At 41.7% G+C, this 19,077-nt stretch overlaps 2 protein-coding genes across 2 annotated transcripts in view; both read left to right on the plus strand.

Annotated features, from left to right (window-relative positions):
* The first annotated feature begins 555 nt into the window (after positions 1 to 555).
* rpgra (retinitis pigmentosa GTPase regulator a) lies at positions 556 to 12,926 on the plus strand. Its single transcript, XM_056388637.1, has 13 exons — positions 556 to 586; positions 841 to 966; positions 1,074 to 1,166; positions 1,541 to 1,603; positions 1,707 to 1,865; positions 1,970 to 2,119; positions 2,537 to 2,695; positions 3,024 to 3,179; positions 3,885 to 4,009; positions 4,305 to 4,514; positions 5,407 to 5,962; positions 6,103 to 6,182; positions 7,618 to 12,926. Exons 1-13 carry the CDS (start codon positions 556 to 558, stop codon positions 11,506 to 11,508), a joined length of 5,799 nt encoding a protein of 1,932 aa, XP_056244612.1. The 3' UTR covers positions 11,509 to 12,926.
* A 1,740-nt stretch (positions 12,927 to 14,666) lies between these two features.
* The window catches only part of srpx (sushi-repeat containing protein X-linked), a 16,627-nt gene continuing 12,216 nt past the window's right edge, over positions 14,667 to 19,077 (plus strand). The window contains exon 1 of the mRNA XM_056390101.1: positions 14,667 to 14,819. Within this exon, the coding sequence (XP_056246076.1) occupies positions 14,759 to 14,819 (61 nt within the window). The 5' untranslated portion in view covers positions 14,667 to 14,758. The remainder of the gene's footprint in view (positions 14,820 to 19,077) is intronic.

A 19,077-nucleotide genomic window follows, 5' to 3' on the forward strand; every position in this document is an offset into this window, starting at 1 on the left:
ATTGTTTGTCTGTATCTGGATTCACTTACAAATACGCAACACAACAAAAGTAGCCAGTTTAGGCTGTTTATTAGCACTAGGGTTAACCACGTGGGAATAATGACCGAACGCTGTAAAGGACTGTTTTTTCCCATTCTGCCGCATTGCGTGAACGCAGCATAAGGTCATAAACGGGCTGTATTACGGTGAATCTGTAGGCTCATTGATAAACTTGTAAAACGGTCACAGATAAACGTTTAGATATTTAACGGTTGCCTTTGACTATTAGAAACTTAAAATCATGCTTTTAAGAACATGTTTTGTTTTCCCTCTAATGTGTTTTGTTATTCCAAACTAATTACGCCATCAAAATGCTTGTCTGCCCACTAGGTACACCTGAAAGCCAAGATATAAATATTTATCACCTGTAATTGCTTCATAGTTAGAATAAGGACAGCTAGCTTAGCAACTCCTTTACCAAGTCCTGCCCCTCCCTGACTTGTACTTGATCTGCCGGTGTGTCAGCATCGAGCTACACGGCAAAGGTGAGGAGGTGTGAGGGGGATAGCGGTGGAGATGACGGGTCAGACCGATGTGGATATACCTGGTGAGTGTACTTTCTACACATTGTTATAGGCGATATAGACTTCAGCTTTATGTATGGTCCTTTAAACCTTCCCATTCAACTAATGGCATGTGTGTGTATGGTAAACCTGTTGCTATTTCTGTCAGGCTGACAGCAGGTTGGGTTGGGATTTAGCCGGTGTTAAATCAGAGAGCAGTAAGTTAGAGTTGCCTTGCCTGCATCGTGTATTACTCATGTGAAGACTGTTTCAACATGCATCACCCATTTCTCATCAGAAACAGGAGCCCTCTTCACATTTGGAAAGAGCAGCTTTGCAAACAACGTGCCCAGTATATTCTGGGTGAAGAATGACCATCCAGTGCATATATCCTGTGGCTCTGAGCATACTGCTGTTATCACAGGTACACACACTACACTATATGCATAATTCTTACCATATTCACTATTGGAATAAGTCTAATTTTTCTGCAGCCAAGTCACACTTCCATGTCTGTAAATGATTGTGCAGGAAATGGGAGGCTGCTCATGTTTGGTGCTAATACCTGGGGCCAACTCGGGCTGGGATTCAAGCCAGCTGCCAGTAAACCTGCCTCTGTGAAAGGTACTCTACATCAGAGTTTATAACTAGTAGTATTAGTATAAGTATTGAATAATATGTTGGATATTTTCTAAATTTATTCTTTAATTATCTGGTCAGATAAAAAAGGGAACAGGCCCAAGCTGAGATTTGTAAATCCGTTGTTTTGCCTGACTAACAGTCCAACAATATACAGTTGACCTATGACAAAAGCAGCAAAACTTTACAACAGGCCACCTGAAATCTGGTATTTGGTATTTTTAGCTGAGATAAATGAGTGAAACTGTGAATCAGTTATCAAAATATTTGCTGATGAATTTGTTGTCATTTGATTGATAAATGAATTGACTAATTATTGTTTTTAATAACAGTAACCCTGTATTTCCTTTTTTTTTTAGCCTTAAAGTCCGAGAAGGTGAAGCTTGTAGCTTGTGGGAGAGATCACACAATTGTCTGCACATGTGAGATGACAAACAATATTTATGTGACAGATGTTTCTGTGGACACAGAACAGTGGTGTCCTGAGGTTGATCTTGTATTGAACTAGGTTTTGTATATTTTTAGGGCAAGGTAGTGTGTATGGTGCTGGCAGAAACCAGGAGGGGCAGCTTGGTTTGGGCCACTGCAACAACACTACATCCTTTCACCTGCTGCATCCCTTCTGTGACCATGCACCAATCAGCATGCTTTCTGCAGGGTGCAACACCTCCGCTGCCTTAACAGGTTCAAACAGTCACAAGTAATAATGTAATAAGTGTCTCTGTGGTCTAAGGTGCAAACTGTGTGTGTGTGTGTGTTTCATAATCCTGTTTCTGTGTGTTGGTTAGAGGATGGGAGGCTGTTCATGTGGGGAGACAACTCTGTGGGTCAGATTGGTTTAGGGGACGAGGGATTTGCAGCAGAACCCAGAGAGGTGAATGTTGGAGAAGCGGTGATATGGGTCTCCTGTGGGTACCACCACTCAGCATTTGTTACAGGTACAACACAGTCCAATCAAACACAGCACATGACTCACTCTTCAGTTAAATATTTTATTCTGTCAAACAATTTCTGAAGCACATGCAAAACAATTAAAAGGAAGAGGCTGTTAGACGTTCGGACAGCCACAGTACAAAGAAATGGTCAGCTTACCTTGACAAATACACTTGCACTTTTTAACATAATGTGCCCCTGTGGTGTTGGATATTGTTGCACAACTACAGGTGGATCCTTGCGTATTTCGGCTCTTTGTTATATTTGTATTTTTATATTTGTACGGTGAATTGTTTGTGTGTACTTGTATTTGCAAATTAGCTCACTCCAAGTAAGGATGAATAATTAATACAAAATAATACGTAGCCTTCAGATATCTTTAACATGATTCATTGTGGTGAGAATATTGTGTTGGCTTTCAGTGGATGGAGATCTCTACACGTTTGGTGAGAGTGCAAATGGTCGGCTTGGTCTCCAGGCAGAGCAGTTTGCCAACCACAGAGTCCCTCAGCGGGTGCAAGGGATTCTGGGTCGTGTCACCCAGGTGTCCTGTGGAGGGGAGCACACTGTGGCACTTACAGGTAGGTTAACAATATAAAGCCTATGTTCCAGAAAAAGACACTATCACACAAATATCTCACCTGTTAATCAGTGGTGGAAGAAGAATTGAGATCTTTTACTTAAGTTAAAGTAGTGATTCCACAAAGTAGATACTCATTTATAAATAAAACCACAGCATTTAAAGTTTTATCAAAGAAAAAGCAAATTATTACCTAAATGTGATTTAAAATACTATTTTACATGATGATCATATTGTGTTTACTGTCATGTATTCTGTTCATTACTGTCAGTAATTAATTACTGTCTAATCAGTAAAGTCTGTTTCTCTGTGTATGTTTTCTGTGCCAGAGGAGAACGTGTACACATTTGGCAGGGGTCAGTACGGTCAGCTGGGCCATGGGACATTTCTGTTTGAAGTTGATTTGCCAAAACCGCTGGAGCACTTTTCTAACAGCAGCATCAGAAACATCATCTGTGGAGAAAACCACACTGTTGTGATCACAAGTAAGCTATCTCTGAAGATTACTCCAGTCATTGCAATAGTATTTATGTAGTAGCATGTTCACCATTGTGGTTGTTCATGCATGTTTTGTATACTATACATAGCAAACACACCAAAAAGTCATGGAAGGCATAAGTCTTTTCAAGGCTACTGAATAATGTGTTTTTTTTAATGAATGGGGCTGCTGATTCAGTTACAGCCTTTTATCTTGTACATAGTTTCAGATCTTAAAAACACCAGCCAGTCTGCCTCGCTACATTCTTGGCCAGTCAAAGAAACCCGTACAATAGTCACACAGCAGTTTAGGACTGAATCTACTTATCTGTTCTCTTGTTTGGATATCTGTATGTTTTTTTTTTTTTTTTTTGGTTAATCAGTCAATTGTTTTGCTTTATAAGCTGCAAGAAAATAGTGAGAAAATGGCAAACAAATTCCCAGAGCCAATGGTGTGGCCTTATTTTTGTTTTGACAACAAATAATGAAAAGCAGCATATCTTTTCATTTTAGAAACTAAAACCAGCATGTTTGACATTTTTGCCCGATAAATTGCTTAAACAATTAATAATTTATCAAAAATCTTTGTTAATTACTCAGTTAACTAATTCATTAAGCTACTAACCATTTTAGCACTACAACAGTTACATGACGATTACACCCAAGTCGTGCAACTTTAAAACCTTATTCAATGTATTTTTCCTCCTCCGCAGACAGTGGGCTGCTCTACACGTTTGGTGATGGTCGTCATGGGAAACTGGGGTTAGGGGAGGAGAACTTCATCAACCAGTTCAGCCCAACACTAAACACACGGTTTCTCAAGTACAAAGTTCAGTTAGTAAGTGAACGTGATGAAGGGGGTTAAGACCGGCACAGCATGTTGTCCAATAGTCACGTGGTTTCATGCCTAGCTCCACCTGTGTGCATGTCCTTTATATCCTTTAGCAAAACAATAAACCCCCAAACTCTTCAGCTTAAGTTGCTGTATACGTGCAGTCCACCTCCTAAGTGGTATGTCCCGTATGTTTGAAAGTAAATAAGTATAAATGGGTGGGAGAGCAGATTAGAGGAAATACATAGTACATAATAATTAACTGTAATGAGTGTGTTTTTTGATCTTTCCCTATGTTCAGGTGTCCTGTGGAAGTAACCACATGCTGGTCCTGGCTGAACCTAGACCACCAGAGAGCCCAGACGTGGTGCCAGAGAAGGATATCACAATCAGTGACAACTTTTTGGAGTCAAGCCACACAGAAATTCTCAACCTGTTCGACAGGTTGATTGATCCAACTGCACTTGTCCCACTCTCCGCCCTCGCTGCTCGAGCCCGGCACAGAGAAAAAGTAAGAACCTGCTCCTTTGAGTCTTATCTTCCAAACATAACCAGGTTCTTATAAGTCTTCCAGAACTAAATAGTCATTAACTTAAAATGTTAGCAGCTGTGTACATGGTCGAACTTCAGAGTATCTGCAGGTCTCAGTAAGCAGGCAGCGGTTTGGAGAAGTTACAAACCTATAAACTAAAAGTAGGATTGTTGCAACAATGGATTGTGTGTGCAGGAGGTTGTTTGAACTTGTGGAGTTTCAGTCTGAACCATTAGACCTCGCAAAAACCTAAATATACTGACGATTATTTTCATCATCAGTCTGCTGATTAAATTCTTGATTAATAAATTGGTCTACAAAAAATTGACAGTGTATATATGTATATCCTACAGCACAAGGTGACATCTTCAAATGTCTTGTTTTGTTCAACTAAAAGTGCAATACCCCCAAATAGTTCTTGGTTATTTTGATTTTGATTTACCTAATTGATTAATTGACTAATAGGTGCAACTTTGAAATGTACTAGCTGGCTAACCCTTCCATCCATTTTATGCCACTTATCCGTGTCCGGATCACTTTAATTTAATTAATTATATCATCGGCAATTATTATAATATGTTGCTGTGAAGCACTGATATAATATTGCCCCCCACTAGTTTTCCATCACACTTTCAAACTTTGGCTGATATGATTGTGAGACAGGTATTAAAAGGTCTTGAAGAGTCTTAAATTTAACTTGAACCATGCACATCGTCTTAGCGTCAGACAGTTGTAATCATTGTTTAACTCCAGTAGGGAGCAGTGTTGCACCAACAAGTGGCTTAACTGTAAGGCCACTATGTAACTGGTTGGGCTCCATAGATGTGATTTAAACCTCATTCTCAGTAATGTTTTTGCTGTTGTCTTTCAGGAAAGCTCTGTGGAGCTGTTTGGGGAGACGTTTCAGAACCTCCCACGTCTAAATTCTGGCTTCCTCAACACCTCCTGGCAAATGTCTAGAAATATCCTAACCCCCGAAACACTTTCAAAGGACATTACTACCCCTTCATCATCTCCCAAACCCCTATCAGAGATAACACCAAGCCCACCGTTCTTGCCCAGATCTCTGTGCAAATCCCCTCAGAGTCCATTTTTGTCCTCAAAGCCATCGAGCCCACATTCTCAATCATCAAACAAGTTTCAGAACAAAGCCTCCAGCTTTACCTCCTCTAAGTCTCAATCCAAAGAGTTGCCCTCTTCTTTACTATCGCCAAAATCTAAAACTAAACGTAACGCAAACATCCCAGTCTCCCCAAAAAAGACTGCGAAAAATAGATTACAACATGTGGCAACTGCTGAAAAGGCCTTAATTGAAAGATTGTCATCTCCTGTACCACCTAAAGAGCCCTGTAGCCCCACTAGACCCCCCACTTACTTTCCCAGTGAACATCTCAGAGAGAACGAGCATCCTGCCTCCGCAAAAACAGGTATGTTGATTACTTTCCTGGAGTGTCTGTTGTAGCCAGTGCTGAGCTGAGTTTATCTTGGAAATCCTTGAAGAAAATCTACTAAAAAGACAGATATTGTTGTGTACAGCAGTTTAACCAACTCATGTCTGTTCTTTCAGAGGGAGAAACTGTGCAGAGGCAGATGATCACCCAAGATGTGGAGGAGAACAAAGTCGACTCTGACTTTTTGCCAAATAAGGTGAGAGAAAAAGTAAATTTTAAAAGCTCCCTGTGCAGTGATTTGACTTTGATAGAAGACAGAAATACTGCACTATATTGTCCATAGACTCATAAACATAGCGTCAGTTAGATGTTATTTTCCTCTTTAGGCTTCTTGGCTGCGGTCTAGATTATGTGTACTCCAGGGCAGGAAGCAGCAATGTTGAGCACTCGCTGACTTTTCCAGGAAATGTGCATAGCTCAGCATACATACTGCATGTGTGTGTGTGGAGAAGTTTTCCACTTATTACAACACTGAGGTAAAATATGAAGTGGAATTTGGTGTTTTGTTCTCTCATTTTTTCACACTGATTTGCCCCCCCCCCCCCCAATAATGTCTGTAAGGAATCTCCTCTAAACAGATTGAGATATTTGGATTGCTTCTGCTAATACACAAATGTGTTTGTGCTCCACCCTCAGATATACAAACATACACACACATACACATATGCAATGCTTTGGAAAAGTTGGCCGGAAATTTGCCACATCTCATCAGTGTTTCCACAGCCAAGGATGAAGCAAGCTGTGAAGCAGTCTCCTACGTTGTAGTGTGTCATAGCACAATATGTGGTGCTCAGTAACTCATTCCTGCCCTAGTTGTAGTGTTGTATGTGCATTTGTGTGCAGTGGTGGAAGATATATTCAGGGCCTTTACGTAAATGTACTTAGTATTTACTTTCCACCGCTTTCACGTGTTTGCTTCCATGTGTTTGGGCATTAATGCATCACAGAGAATAATCTACAGGTACGTTTGAACGCCTTATGGTGCATGAAACCCGACTGACCTCCACTTAACCAGTCTATTTTTCTTCAGTGCAAATGGAAAAAATAAGGATTTCCTGATTATTTCTCCACCATCACCATGGTTTTCTCCCACCCACATCTGTATTTAAATCTGATGACAGATTTGTTGATGACTGATTTGTTACGTGTGCCCACCATGCATATGTCCAATGATATTCTTGGTATTACCGTCAAGATCTACCCAGACCCCATAAAAAGCCATCATTTTCCATATGCTTCAAGATATTTTTCTGTTTCAAATTATACTGTGCAAAAATGTATCAAATGTATTTGTTGTTGCATACATACTGATGTATATTTACAGTTATATTCAAAAGATCTTTTTAACCATTGTTAATGGATTAGATCTATACCTACAAAAACTACTGAAACATAGATGTATCTCATAATAGTTTTATTCTCTCAATGTACTATAAGATGAAATTTGGCAGTAAAACACATACAACACTAAATGCCATAATTACATATGCAGTCATATTGATTGCAGGTCTGCTGCTGTGCTTGTACAACCTCTCTTTCTTATTACTGTTTGGCGTATGACCTTTTTCTGCCGGTTTTATTTTTATTTTTACATCTTACTACATCCCTATTTTCTCTTTGATTTATTCCAGGAACAGAAAAAGGGCCGAGCTCTTAGAAGAGCTAAAGAAGAGGCCAAGGCATTTGCCGAACAGCTCCAGTCTAACGGGAAGACAGACCAGAATTCTCACAAGGCCTTACCCACAGAGTTCCTGAAAGGGTCCAGGTCCTCAAAGAAAGAAGTGTCTGCATCAAAGGGCACAAAGAAAAACCCAAAGATCACATCCAAAGGAAAAGAGAACATTACCAAGCAGTCCAGTAAAATCATAACTCAAGAAGACAAACACGTTCAAAAGGAACTCTCCCATTTTAAATCACCAAAACATGACAAGAGCAAACTATCAGAGCTGAGCCCACAAACTCCACAATCTGTTTGGAAGACACTGACCGGAGCACAACAGAGACTGACTGAAGTGAAGAAAAAAGACAGGAAAAATAGAAATTTGCAAGAAGGTAATACAAATCAAGAGGATGTGAAAGACAGCTCTTTAAATAAAGATTTGATAGGCACACCAAAAAGGGAGGAAACTAAATCATCAACCTTGAACAAGACATCTCCTGTTTTTAAGGCCACGAAAGGAAATGAAATAACCAGCTTATCTGTCCAAAGTGGAAGTTCTACATCCGCAGAAAATGCTGCAGAGGAAGACACCAATCATTCACAAATCCAGGTTAAAAAAGCAGACGTTAAATCGACTTCAACAAAAGATCTGCACAAGGTTAAATCTGCACCAGGAAAAGGTCAAACTAAAACGCTAAATGTTAAATCATCACACGTGAAAAAAGAAAGCACACCTGTCATACCGCCTGCTCAAGCTGAAACTACGAAATCCCTAAGTGTGATATCTACACCTGTGAAAGTCAAAGGGAAGACACAACAGGTCAAATCCACACCAGTCAAAGATCAAAGTGAACATACCCCAGTTAAAAGTAGAGGCAAAGGAAAAGGAGCAGACATTGAGTTAAACACAGTTAAAAAAACGAGAGGTACACCTGCAGATCAGCAGAAGTTACCTGATGACAGTAAAAAAGTAAAGGACACAAAGAAAGCAAAGGAATCTAAACTGAAGGCAAAGACAAAGCCAGTGGGAGAAGAAGGAGAGATCAAAGTTAAAGGTGAAGCTGATGCAGACACTAAAGATAACACAAAAGCCAAGTCGTGGAGTAATAAGACTGAATCTCCACAGCAGGATACACCTATTGAAGTGCTGTGTAACCCAATTTCCTCACAAAGCCCTCAGAGAACTGAAGTTTCCGTAAGAGGTGCCAAATCCCTGCAAGGCTCTGAACCTGCTGATACGCATCTGCTTGTTTCTCAGAGAGACAAAGAGGAAACTCAGAGCGTGACTGAGGAAGAACCAAGGTGGGGGGAAATACTGAGTAACGCAGCCTCTATTCTTCCCGCTGTTGGGATGGCAGGTGCAGCTTTGGGGGTTCTTAGTGAGGCAGTGACAAGTGTACAGGGTTTCCAGTCCGAAGGAGACACAACTATCTCTACACCATCCAAAACATCCAGTCGAGCGAAGCAATTCGCGAAGCAGAGTGCGATTATGCAGCCTTCTTTCTCCTCGACATTGTCACGTCTGTCTTCAACAGAATCATCAAATCCATTAGAAGAAAACTCAGGGAAAGATGCTCAAGTCAGTGTCCTATCAGAGTCTGAGAATGCAGTTCAAGAAGAAGAAAGTAATGACACCACTCGTGATCAGTCAGAACAGGAGGCGGCAAAAAGTGACATGTCCGAGCAGGTCGAGGATGAGGACATTTCACAAACAGAGCACAGCGGCACAGACATGGAAATTTCACAGAAAGAACATGAAGAAGAGGAGGATGAAGATGAGAAAAGCTCCAAGGTCTCCAGTCAAGATGTGGGAGAAGAAACAGATACTGAAGATGAGGAGAAGGAGAGTGGAAGCGACGTGGAGGACAAAGAGGAAGAAGAGGAGGGAGCTGACAGTAGCAGTGACAAAGAGGATGAAGAGGAGAGTGTTTCTGGAGAGGGTGAGGAAGAGCGAGATAATGAATCAGAGGAGGAAGAAGGTGAAGAGAAAACAAGCTCCAGCAGTGAGGAGGATGATGAAGGAAGTGAGAAGAGCGATGCTACAGAATCTGAAGGGGGAAAAGAAGAGGAAGAAGAAAGCAGTGAGGAGACAGGTGAAGGAGGGAGTGACTCTGAAGCAGCAGAGGAAGAGGAAGAGGGAAGTAAAAGTGAAGAGTCCAGTGAAGAAGAGAGTAAAGAGGAAGAGGATGAAAGTGAGGCGAGTGAAGATGAAGAGGATGAAAGTGGTGAAGAGTCGGGGAGTGCAGCTAGCAGCAAGAGCGAAGAGTCGGAAGCAGAGGAGGAGGACAGAGAGGGAAGTGACTCTGCAGAGTCTGCAAAAAGTGAAGAAGAGGAAGACAAAGAAGAAGAAGAAGAAAATGAGGTTGACGAAGAGGAAGAGGGTGAAACTGAGGATCAAAAAGATGATCAAGATTCTACTGAAAGTGAGGAGGATGAGGAGAAAGACTCAGATGAAGATGAAGAAACAAATGAGAGTGAGGGAGAGGAAGATGATGATGATAAACAGGATGAAACAAGTGTTGAGAATGAGGAAGAGGAGACGTTAGGTGAGGGGGAAAGTGAGAAAGATACAGAGGCAAAGGATGATGAGGATGAGGGGCAAGCTGATGAAGACACTGCAGAGGAGGAAGAAAATGAGGGTGAGGAGGAAGATGAGGAGGAGGAGGATGAGACGGTAGAGGAGGAAGAAAATGAGGGTGAGGAGGAGGAGGATGAGACAGTAGAGGAGGAAGAAAATGAGGGTGAGGAGGAGGAAGATGAGACTGCAGAGGAGGAAGAAAATGAGGGTGAGGAGGAGGAAGATGAGACTGCAGAGGAGGAAGAAAATGAGGGTGAAGAGGAGGAAGGAGAGGAGGAGGAAGATGAGATCGCAGGGGAGGAAGAAAATGAGGGTGAGGAGGAGGAAGATGAGACTGCAGAGGAGGAAGAAAATGAGGGTGAGGAGGAGGAAGATGAGATCGCAGGGGAGGAAGAAATAGAGGGTGAGGAGGAGGAATATGAGATCGCGGAGGAGGAAGAAAATGAGGGTGAAGAGGAGGAAGATGAGATCGCGGAGGAGGAAGAAAATGAGGGTGAGGAGGAGGAGGAAGATGAGATCGCAGAGGAGGAAGAAAATGAGGGTGAGGAGGAGGAGGGAAAAGAGGAGGTTACAGGGGTAGAAGAAGAGGAGGGTGAAGAAGAGGGTGAGGAAGAAGTTGCAGAGGAGGAAGAAGGTGAGTCGGAAGCGAGTGCAGGTGAGGAGAAAAGTATGGAAGCTAATGAGAAGACCGTGGTAGAGACTGAAGAGGAGGAAGGGGATGAGGAAGAAGAGGAGGAGGATGAAACAAAGATTACACCGAAAACAGAGACAAGACTCAAAAATCAGAGAGAAGAGAGAACACTGGAACAAACTCAAGAAAAGAAACGTTTTGATTCTGAGGAAAATGAAGATGAGGGTGAGGAAGAGAGTAATGAAGCGGGAGAGGAGGCGGGTGAGGAGGAAGAAGAGGAAGCAGAGGACGATACAAAAGTGGAGGATGAAGAGGAGGAAGATGAAGAAGGAGCGGAGGAAGAGGAGGAAGGAGAGGAGGAGGAAGAAAAAGAAGAAGCGGAGGAAGAGGAGGAGGAAGAAGAAGAAGAAGAAGAGGGAGATGAAGAGGAAGAAGAGGAAGAAGAGGAAAAAGTAAAATCAACAAAAACAAAGAAAGAGGACGCACAGAAACTGCCTCCTAAAGCTGCTCCCCCAGACACAAAAGAGAGACAGCAGAGAGAAACACCCAAACCAGCACCGAGGACGAAGCAGAGAGCTGCAGGGGAGAAGAAACCAGATGAGTCCCAGCAGTTCTGGAACAATGTACTGCCACAGTATCTGGACCTGCAGTGACGTTACCGCACATTGTGTAATTGAAAGGACAAACTGTCTCATTGTCTCAAGAAAGAGCTGCACACTGAGTCAGACTCAAAGTGTCAGCTATGTTTCAGTACATTTTTCTTATTGTCAACAAAATGCATCGGTCTATCTCTCCATACATTATGACGTCATTTTTTAACTTATCATTATGAAGTAAATGTTGACTGCGCTACATAATGGGAGAGGGGGTTAAGTGAGTGACTTTATACCATTAAATCCATTAAATCAGTAAGTAACAAACCCTGCCTACAACTGGGTGTTTTACTCTGCCTCTATCATAGCCCAAAGATTGGGGATCCAGATCAAATTGGGATTTTTTTACAGTTGTTTTTTGCCTTGGACAGTGGTCTGACAGCAGTAGTGATGTTGCAATCTGGTCTTTGCAGCCAAGCCTCCTTGGGGGGGAGCAGAAATACTTGGAAACCACTTTGAAAAAAAAAGGCCTCCCTGCTTGGTGCTGTATTATTCAAACTACAGACTATTTTCGGAGATGTTCAATTGTGGATGAATAGGCATTTGGGTTCTATTAAGTATTTACAGCAGCAGAGAGATGTATGTGGGACTGACTTAAACTTGCAATAACTAGATTTTCTTTTGGCCATTTCAGCAGCAGTGGAAAGTTGTGAGCACAACATTGACATCAACATCTTTTAACTGGATTTGGTGAACTCAGCAAACAGTTGCGTATTTATTTACACATCCTTTATCACTTTATATTTGGCGTCATGTTTGTGGCCACCTGGCATGTAAATCGTGCTCCTTTTAGCTCTGTTTTTGATCTCCAGCAACTCCTGAGGGAAATATGTGGCTCTTTAGCTGCTAAATGCTTCGCTATGTTCACCAGTTATTCACTAACTGTGTCCATCAGCTCTTGAGGACGACGCTAAGAGACCAGCAAGAGTGAACGAAAACAATGAGCTGAAACTTGCTATGAAGCTCCGTAAAGCTAATTGATAATCCTCTGTAGAGTCGTCATGACGAGTGACCTGTTTCAAATTATCTCATTGTTTTCACACTGTCATTTTATACAGAGACTGCAGAGTTCTGGTAGACTCACCTCATTCTAACTCCATACCTGCAATTTATTTATTTATTTTTTCCAAATTTGAACTTGCATCCTCAGCCGACATCAGACTTCACACAACTCCCGCTGGAGACACAATACAACTTGATTTTCATATATGTAGCAGTAATCCCACAGACCTGTAAACAGACTTTGATGTGTAAAATCAGCACAGTTCCCCTTCAACAGACAACAACGGAGCTCCGTGGCACAGAGAAATAGGCCACATCAGGCATTGGCTATGTAGGCAGTACTTGTGTTTGTTGACAGTAAGAAAAATACAGAATATCACAAAACATCCTAAAATATAAATATGTACAGTATATCATTGGTCATGCAACAAGAAGAAGAATAACTGTATATGTTCTCATAAATACATTCGTATTCCTTGTTTCTGCCTGGATATTGTTAAATCATCATCCATGATTTAGATGATTTTACACCTTTGAGACCTCAGAGTGAACCATAGGTGGCGAATGTTCATATTGTACATGCCGCACCAAAATCACACCCCACTAATGTGTCTCTGTGCTATTCACTCCCTTCATAGTGAGAAAATGCCTGCAGTAATTACATGCTTTATAAGAGAACTGTATGTACGGTAGCATCAAAAACAATGCTTTCAAAATGCTTAAACCTTAAAAGATTCTTCAAATCACAGACAATGAGAACACCAGCTCAGTGGAGATCCGTGTAAACACCAGTTAAACACAACAAAACAAAATCCAGAGTCGATCTTAATCCAAAATCATTGCCTGTAACACCTCATCAAGGTGTCAGACCAATCCCTCAGAGCCAAGTGAGCAAAGATGGAGTGAGTTAACCCTTTCTTCACCCGACCTGAGAGGGACATTTCAGCTTATGCAGGCGTAACAGTTGGCTGAACCCCACATGTAATTACAGCTCAGGAGATCCTCTAGCACTCACATCACCACACGCCTCCCTTTCCTGTTTCCCGTCAAGACAAGGAACACTTCAACAACTTCATGTGTTGACTCGCCCCCTCAACGCACACACACACACACACACACACTCACTCTACGCAGGGTCTTTAACCCAACCTTGTGCTTGTGGAGGAGAAAATTAAACAGTGGTTAGTCTTTCAACAGCTCTGTACTTTCACCAAGCTTTCCCGCTGTGCATTATTGTGTATGTGCAGAAATAAAATAATAATGAGCTACAGAAGGCTGCCATATAAATATCATATGGTTACTATAGGGCAGTGAATCAGAAAAGCGTTGCCAGGAAACAATTTGGATCAAGCACGACTTCATGTAAGATCTTCACATCATTAGAAAACAGCAAAGCAGGGAGTAAACTTAGTACCAAATGTTTACCAAACTGACAAATCTTTCAACTGTGCACCATCACTGTCTTACTGCTACCGACCAGTGATGACACTTCCCATGTGCTTAATATACTGGAATATTAATATGCAATGATCATAAACAACAACAATTATTTTATACATAGCTGACTTAAGAAAGATGAGCAAACAACAGATTTCTGGGCTGGTAGCTGATTGGTGAACTCTCCCCCCTCTGCCCTTGTTTCCAGTCTTTATCTACAAAGTCAGCTGTTGAAAAAGGCAAAGATGTCAAAGAAATCTTAACCAACATCAACAACAACAAAAAGAAAAACGTAGAGAAAACTCAGAGAAAATATATTTGAAAAACACAATTCTGTCCTATCCCATTCATTATCTGGGCACCCTTGAGATTAATCTTGTGACCTGTTGATTGGGTCTGACCCCCCAGATTAGGAACCATAGGTCTGATTTATAAAGTTGCTTAAAATTTCACCATCTGATCATGTTTTTATGTTCACGATGGCATGAATTCTCAAGTACAAGTACCTCTAAGCTTAATTACTTAAGTACAGTAAACAATATATGACTTCAGGGACTACTTTTTTTATAAGCGGGTTCATCTCACTTGTGGAGATAATGGAGAACATGTCACAGTTTACCAACAGGAATTGGCCCCGTCTTCACTTTATCTGTCTCGCCCTATGCCGGTGGCCGAGCCTGACTGTATTAGGAGAATCCTCCCTTGTTTCTGGAGCAAGAGGCGGGCCTTTGGAAAGCAGGAATGCACTGGAAGTTTTCCTGCAAGCAAGCTCCCCTTCACATGTCGAAGAGCGTCCGTCCCGCGCCTCAATATGGACATGTGGCTGCTGGTGCTCCTGTTTGTCCAGCTCTGTTTCTGCTCCGGGTATGAAGGTAAGAACCGTTGAAGGCCCTCATTCACCACTGAGTGACATTGTTAACCCCGCTGGGACCAGATTGATCACATTATCAAACAGTTTATCTTTTCTCTGTGTGTTGAAAAAGTTTGATATCACTGGATTGAGGTTGGATTTATATTAAACACAGATCTGATTGGGAAAATATTTTTGTTTCAAATTTGCGCATGTGTTTGAGGCTTCTTATCCTCATCGCTGGTTTTTGGTGAACCGCTGCTGTGTTTACGTGGAGGGGGTGGAAAGCGGGGGGAGTGCAGTGTGCATCTGGGGGACGTTTCTCTGCACAGAGCTCAGACTGTGCCACTAATGAAAACCCTGTAGCTGCAGTGTACTGGAAGTTTTTCCTTGCCTGCGCTTTCACTGCTTCACTAAGAGCGACCTATTCATCAGTCATTTGAATCAAACTACTGCAAAGGACTTTACCATCTGGTGACTGTGGCCTGGTCTGGAAGTGGTCACTGTACTTTACTGATGAGTTCCTCTCCTGGTGTTGAGTAAACACAGAAGGAGTCCTCTTTCTCCGACACACACTGCAGTAGAGCTGCAACAATCAGGATTAATCGATCAAAAGATGAGTCGATTGCTAGAAAACTAACTGGAAACTACTTATTTTGATAATCAATTAGTCATCTAAATAATTTTTTCTTGCAAACATCCCAAATATTCTTTGATTCCATTTCATTTTTTTTTTCTTTGTTTGATGTCATTGTGACTATAGAGTATCTTTGATCTTGGACAAGACATTTAATGATATCACCTCAGACTCTGGGAACATTTGATGGACATTTTCCAATCCTCTCTCACCTTTTATAGAAAGAAATGATAAATCAAGAATGATAATTGACAGATTGATAAGATAGCTATCATCCAACAGAAGAAAACATACAGGCTATACAGAGAGAGATGGAGCCAGACAGAGCAGAGCCTGTCGCCTGCAGTGAAGAGCTGAATTGACTTCAAAGCTCAAGTTTGGATGGAGGAGTAGTCTCTCTCTGTGTGTGTGTGTGTGTGTGTGTGTGTGTGTGTGTGTGTGTGTGTGTGTGTGTGTGTGTGCGTGCGTTGTGGCTGTGTGCCTGTAGATGGTTTGAGAGTGGCTCACCGCTGCTGTATGATCATACAGGCTGAAACATGAACACAAGCTGCCGAGCAGATTTACACTGACAGACTAAAAACTGCTTGTTGAGCTGAAAGTCAGGAGTCTGGTCTGTACTTGTGGTGTGTGTGTGTGTGTGTGTGTGTGTGGGGGGGGTGGGGGGGGGGGGGGTGGGGGTGGTGGGTGTGGGTGTGTATGTGTGTGTGTTTACGAGGAGTTTATTTTACAGGGGCATGTTTGTGTTTGTTCTGGGGGTCAATTTGCCCCTTTATCAGTTGTGTGTGTGTGTGTGCCTAAAACTGGGTGGGAAATGTTTGAAATATGGGTTTCTTTTAAAAACCAGAACCACTCTGCAGCAAGTGTTCGTAAAAGTCTGATCACATTTTCCATGATGATTCTTGTACTGATGTGGGTCAGGAGCTGAAAGATCCTCCACACAGGGAGTAACTTGGGGAAACGCCAGAGAGCACTATTCCTGCAGAACAGTCACTCTTGTCCACAGTTGTGTGGCTGCAGGAAAAAAGTGCAACACTTTCTGAATAATTATAAAGGAATGCCTAATGAACATGTCAGGTTCTGACTGTTAATTAATGAATAGATAAAAAGGAGTTAGTGGCTGACTGCTACAGCATGTCTGGTCAGAAAACAGGGGCAATGTCCGCTCCTCGAGTTTCACCGAACGTATTTGTATGTAGTTCAGCAGAGAATGTAACGGGACCTAAAAATGTTAACCTCATGGCCCTTGAGAAAAAGTCAGGGAATCACCAAAGTCATTAGGATTAATCAGCTGGGGACCATGAACGCCTGAACAAAATCTCATGACGGTACATCCAATAGCTGTTGAGATATTTCAGTATAAAACAAAGTGGTGGGGCATCTCATCAACATTCCCATCTCTAGATAGGCCATACTGTATGTAAGAAACGCTGTGTAAGAGCAATCTGTTACAGCCAATCTAAAAACATTTGGAACTGTAGGATTATAACATACACTATCCAATCTAATAAAAAGCTGAAAATAGCTGACTCGTCAACGGCAACATAAAAACATCATTATCGCCTTATAAAATCAATTTGGTTGTGTTGTCTTTCTGATTAATACAGTCCAGACCCAAGTAATTGGATATTTTTTGTTCTTTTTTCTCTGAGCCTGAGCATATTGAATGTCAAATGAAGTAATGGATACTACGTTAAAGTGCCAGGTCTTAACTTCAGTGGGGAGCAGAGACTGTGGGGGGCTCCAGGCAAAGAAACCGATGCTGCTATTTACAGAAGTTCCCCCAACGCCTCAAATGCAGACTCTTTGTAGATGCTATAATTTACAGATATTCCCTGAATGCCTCATGCAGGCAATGGGTAGATGCTATCTACAGCACACATCATCAGGGGCAACAGCAGTGCACTGTATAGTGTCTTTAATAGGAGGTTTAAGGGGGTTTATAGTTGTCATTGCAAAAGGTGTCAATGTGAGGGGCCTTCGGGGGCCCATTTTCCCCTTTGGTGCCCTAAGCATTTGCCTAGTTTGCCTGGTGCGCCTCTGCTTAACTTTCGTTTGAGTAGGTTTACATCAGTATTTAAAGAACTGTGTCCCTTTTAATGCGCAGTGTAAAATACTCTGTTGTTCACGCTGAGGGAAACTGCAGAGGCAGCTGATAACTCTCTGTGGGTTTGTCACATTGAGCGTTCCTGTTCACATTAGTCATTTGGTCCATTGTTAATTAAAAAACTATGGATTAGCGCAGCTGTAAGAAGAGACAGATACATGCTGTAATAATACAGTGCTGTGAAATGATCTGTTTCTGAGTGTGAGTCTACATCTTGAACGCTTAGATGAATCATTCTGAGTTTACTCTGTTGCTCTTCATTTTTGGATCTCCTGCTGAACTGCCAAGTAGCTCCAGAGCCTTTAATGGAAATGCAGTAGTATTTTATGAATGACACAAACCAGAGACAGCAGAGCTCTCGCAATAAACATGAATGTTTATGTATAAATGTTGTAAAACAGTGACACTAGATGCTAGCCAGATGAATGGCTAAAGTATAAGTAGATAAGTAAAAAGTATACAAATAGATAAAGTATAGGACATATTACTGTAACATATAGCTGTATGATTCATTTTTCACCAGTAATACAATATATTGTGGCGAGCTATGAGTCCATTACTGTAACTACTTATGAATTGGTGTACCTATTGTAAAGTGCTAATAAGATAAACAGCAGGAGTTTGTTCCTCAGGGTCACAGACAGCTGATGTGATTAAAGCAGCAGCAGACGTGTTGGTTACACAGTACAACTGGAACAGTAATCATTAGTGCTCCAGGAGAAGTTATATAACTCTGTAATCACGGCAAGTTGAGTTGAGTGATGAAGAAATGACATTCCTTTTTATTTTCTGCTCTCTTCTACTCTACTCAGCCTGTAGCCATACTTCAACAGGGGAGTGAGCTTCCACATAATGACAGTTTGTATTACAGGCCCTCAGAGAAAAGCTAATTGGAATATCAGGCTCTGTAATTTAAAGCTTATTCACTCCCAGAGGTTTTGCGCTGCCTGCACTAGTAACATTTTGACATCTTTCTTGCCGAGAACTCTTTTGAAGTAGTAGAGTTGAGCAGGAAGATGACGCCGGCTGCTGATCCCACCACATCATGTTGACAGATTTATTAGATAGAAGTGAAGATTAGTCTCAGATGGCATGGTCTCGCCTCGGACTTGTTTGAATATGAAATCCTTTTTTATCAACGATGACACATCAGGTTTAGCCAATTTTATCAGTTTCAATCCTGGAGGTCCGGTCGAGCCTGCGCCACCTACAGACAAGGAGAGGAACAGCAGCCAGCAGGTTAGATCTGCAGGTGAAGACATCAAGGATGGATCAAGAAAAGTAGATAATTCACAGCATACACCAAAAAGAGTTTTACGGAAGTGTTTCAAAGCCTTGTATCATAGACCTTTTACACAAAGATGACTTCACACACTGCACCACCAAAGGAGGGAGTTTTGTTGAGTCATACTTCTGGGAGGTTTACAGAGTTCACACTGCTCCGGTTGTCTGTATATGTCCTCCTGGTTACTTTGGAGAGACAAGAAGTCTTAACCAAAAAATAGGGATGCAAAGGCCAAAAGAAAAAACAGTTCAAGA

This window comes from Seriola aureovittata, chromosome 11, assembly GCF_021018895.1.
Source record: "Seriola aureovittata isolate HTS-2021-v1 ecotype China chromosome 11, ASM2101889v1, whole genome shotgun sequence".
NCBI classification, from domain to species: Eukaryota; Metazoa; Chordata; class Actinopteri; order Carangiformes; family Carangidae; genus Seriola; species Seriola aureovittata.

What these genes read in the sequence shown, in the direction of transcription:
- rpgra (XM_056388637.1), top strand. Translation starts at nt 556, where the DNA reads ATGACGGGTCAGACCGATGTGGATATACCTG. An exon ending in TAAACCTGCCTCTGTGAAAG is followed by an intron (nt 1,167 to 1,540) that starts GTACTCTACATC and finishes TTTTTTTTTTAG; the next exon opens with CCTTAAAGTCCGAGAAGGTG. An exon ending in CACCTCCGCTGCCTTAACAG is followed by an intron (nt 1,866 to 1,969) that starts GTTCAAACAGTC and finishes TGTGTTGGTTAG; the next exon opens with AGGATGGGAGGCTGTTCATG.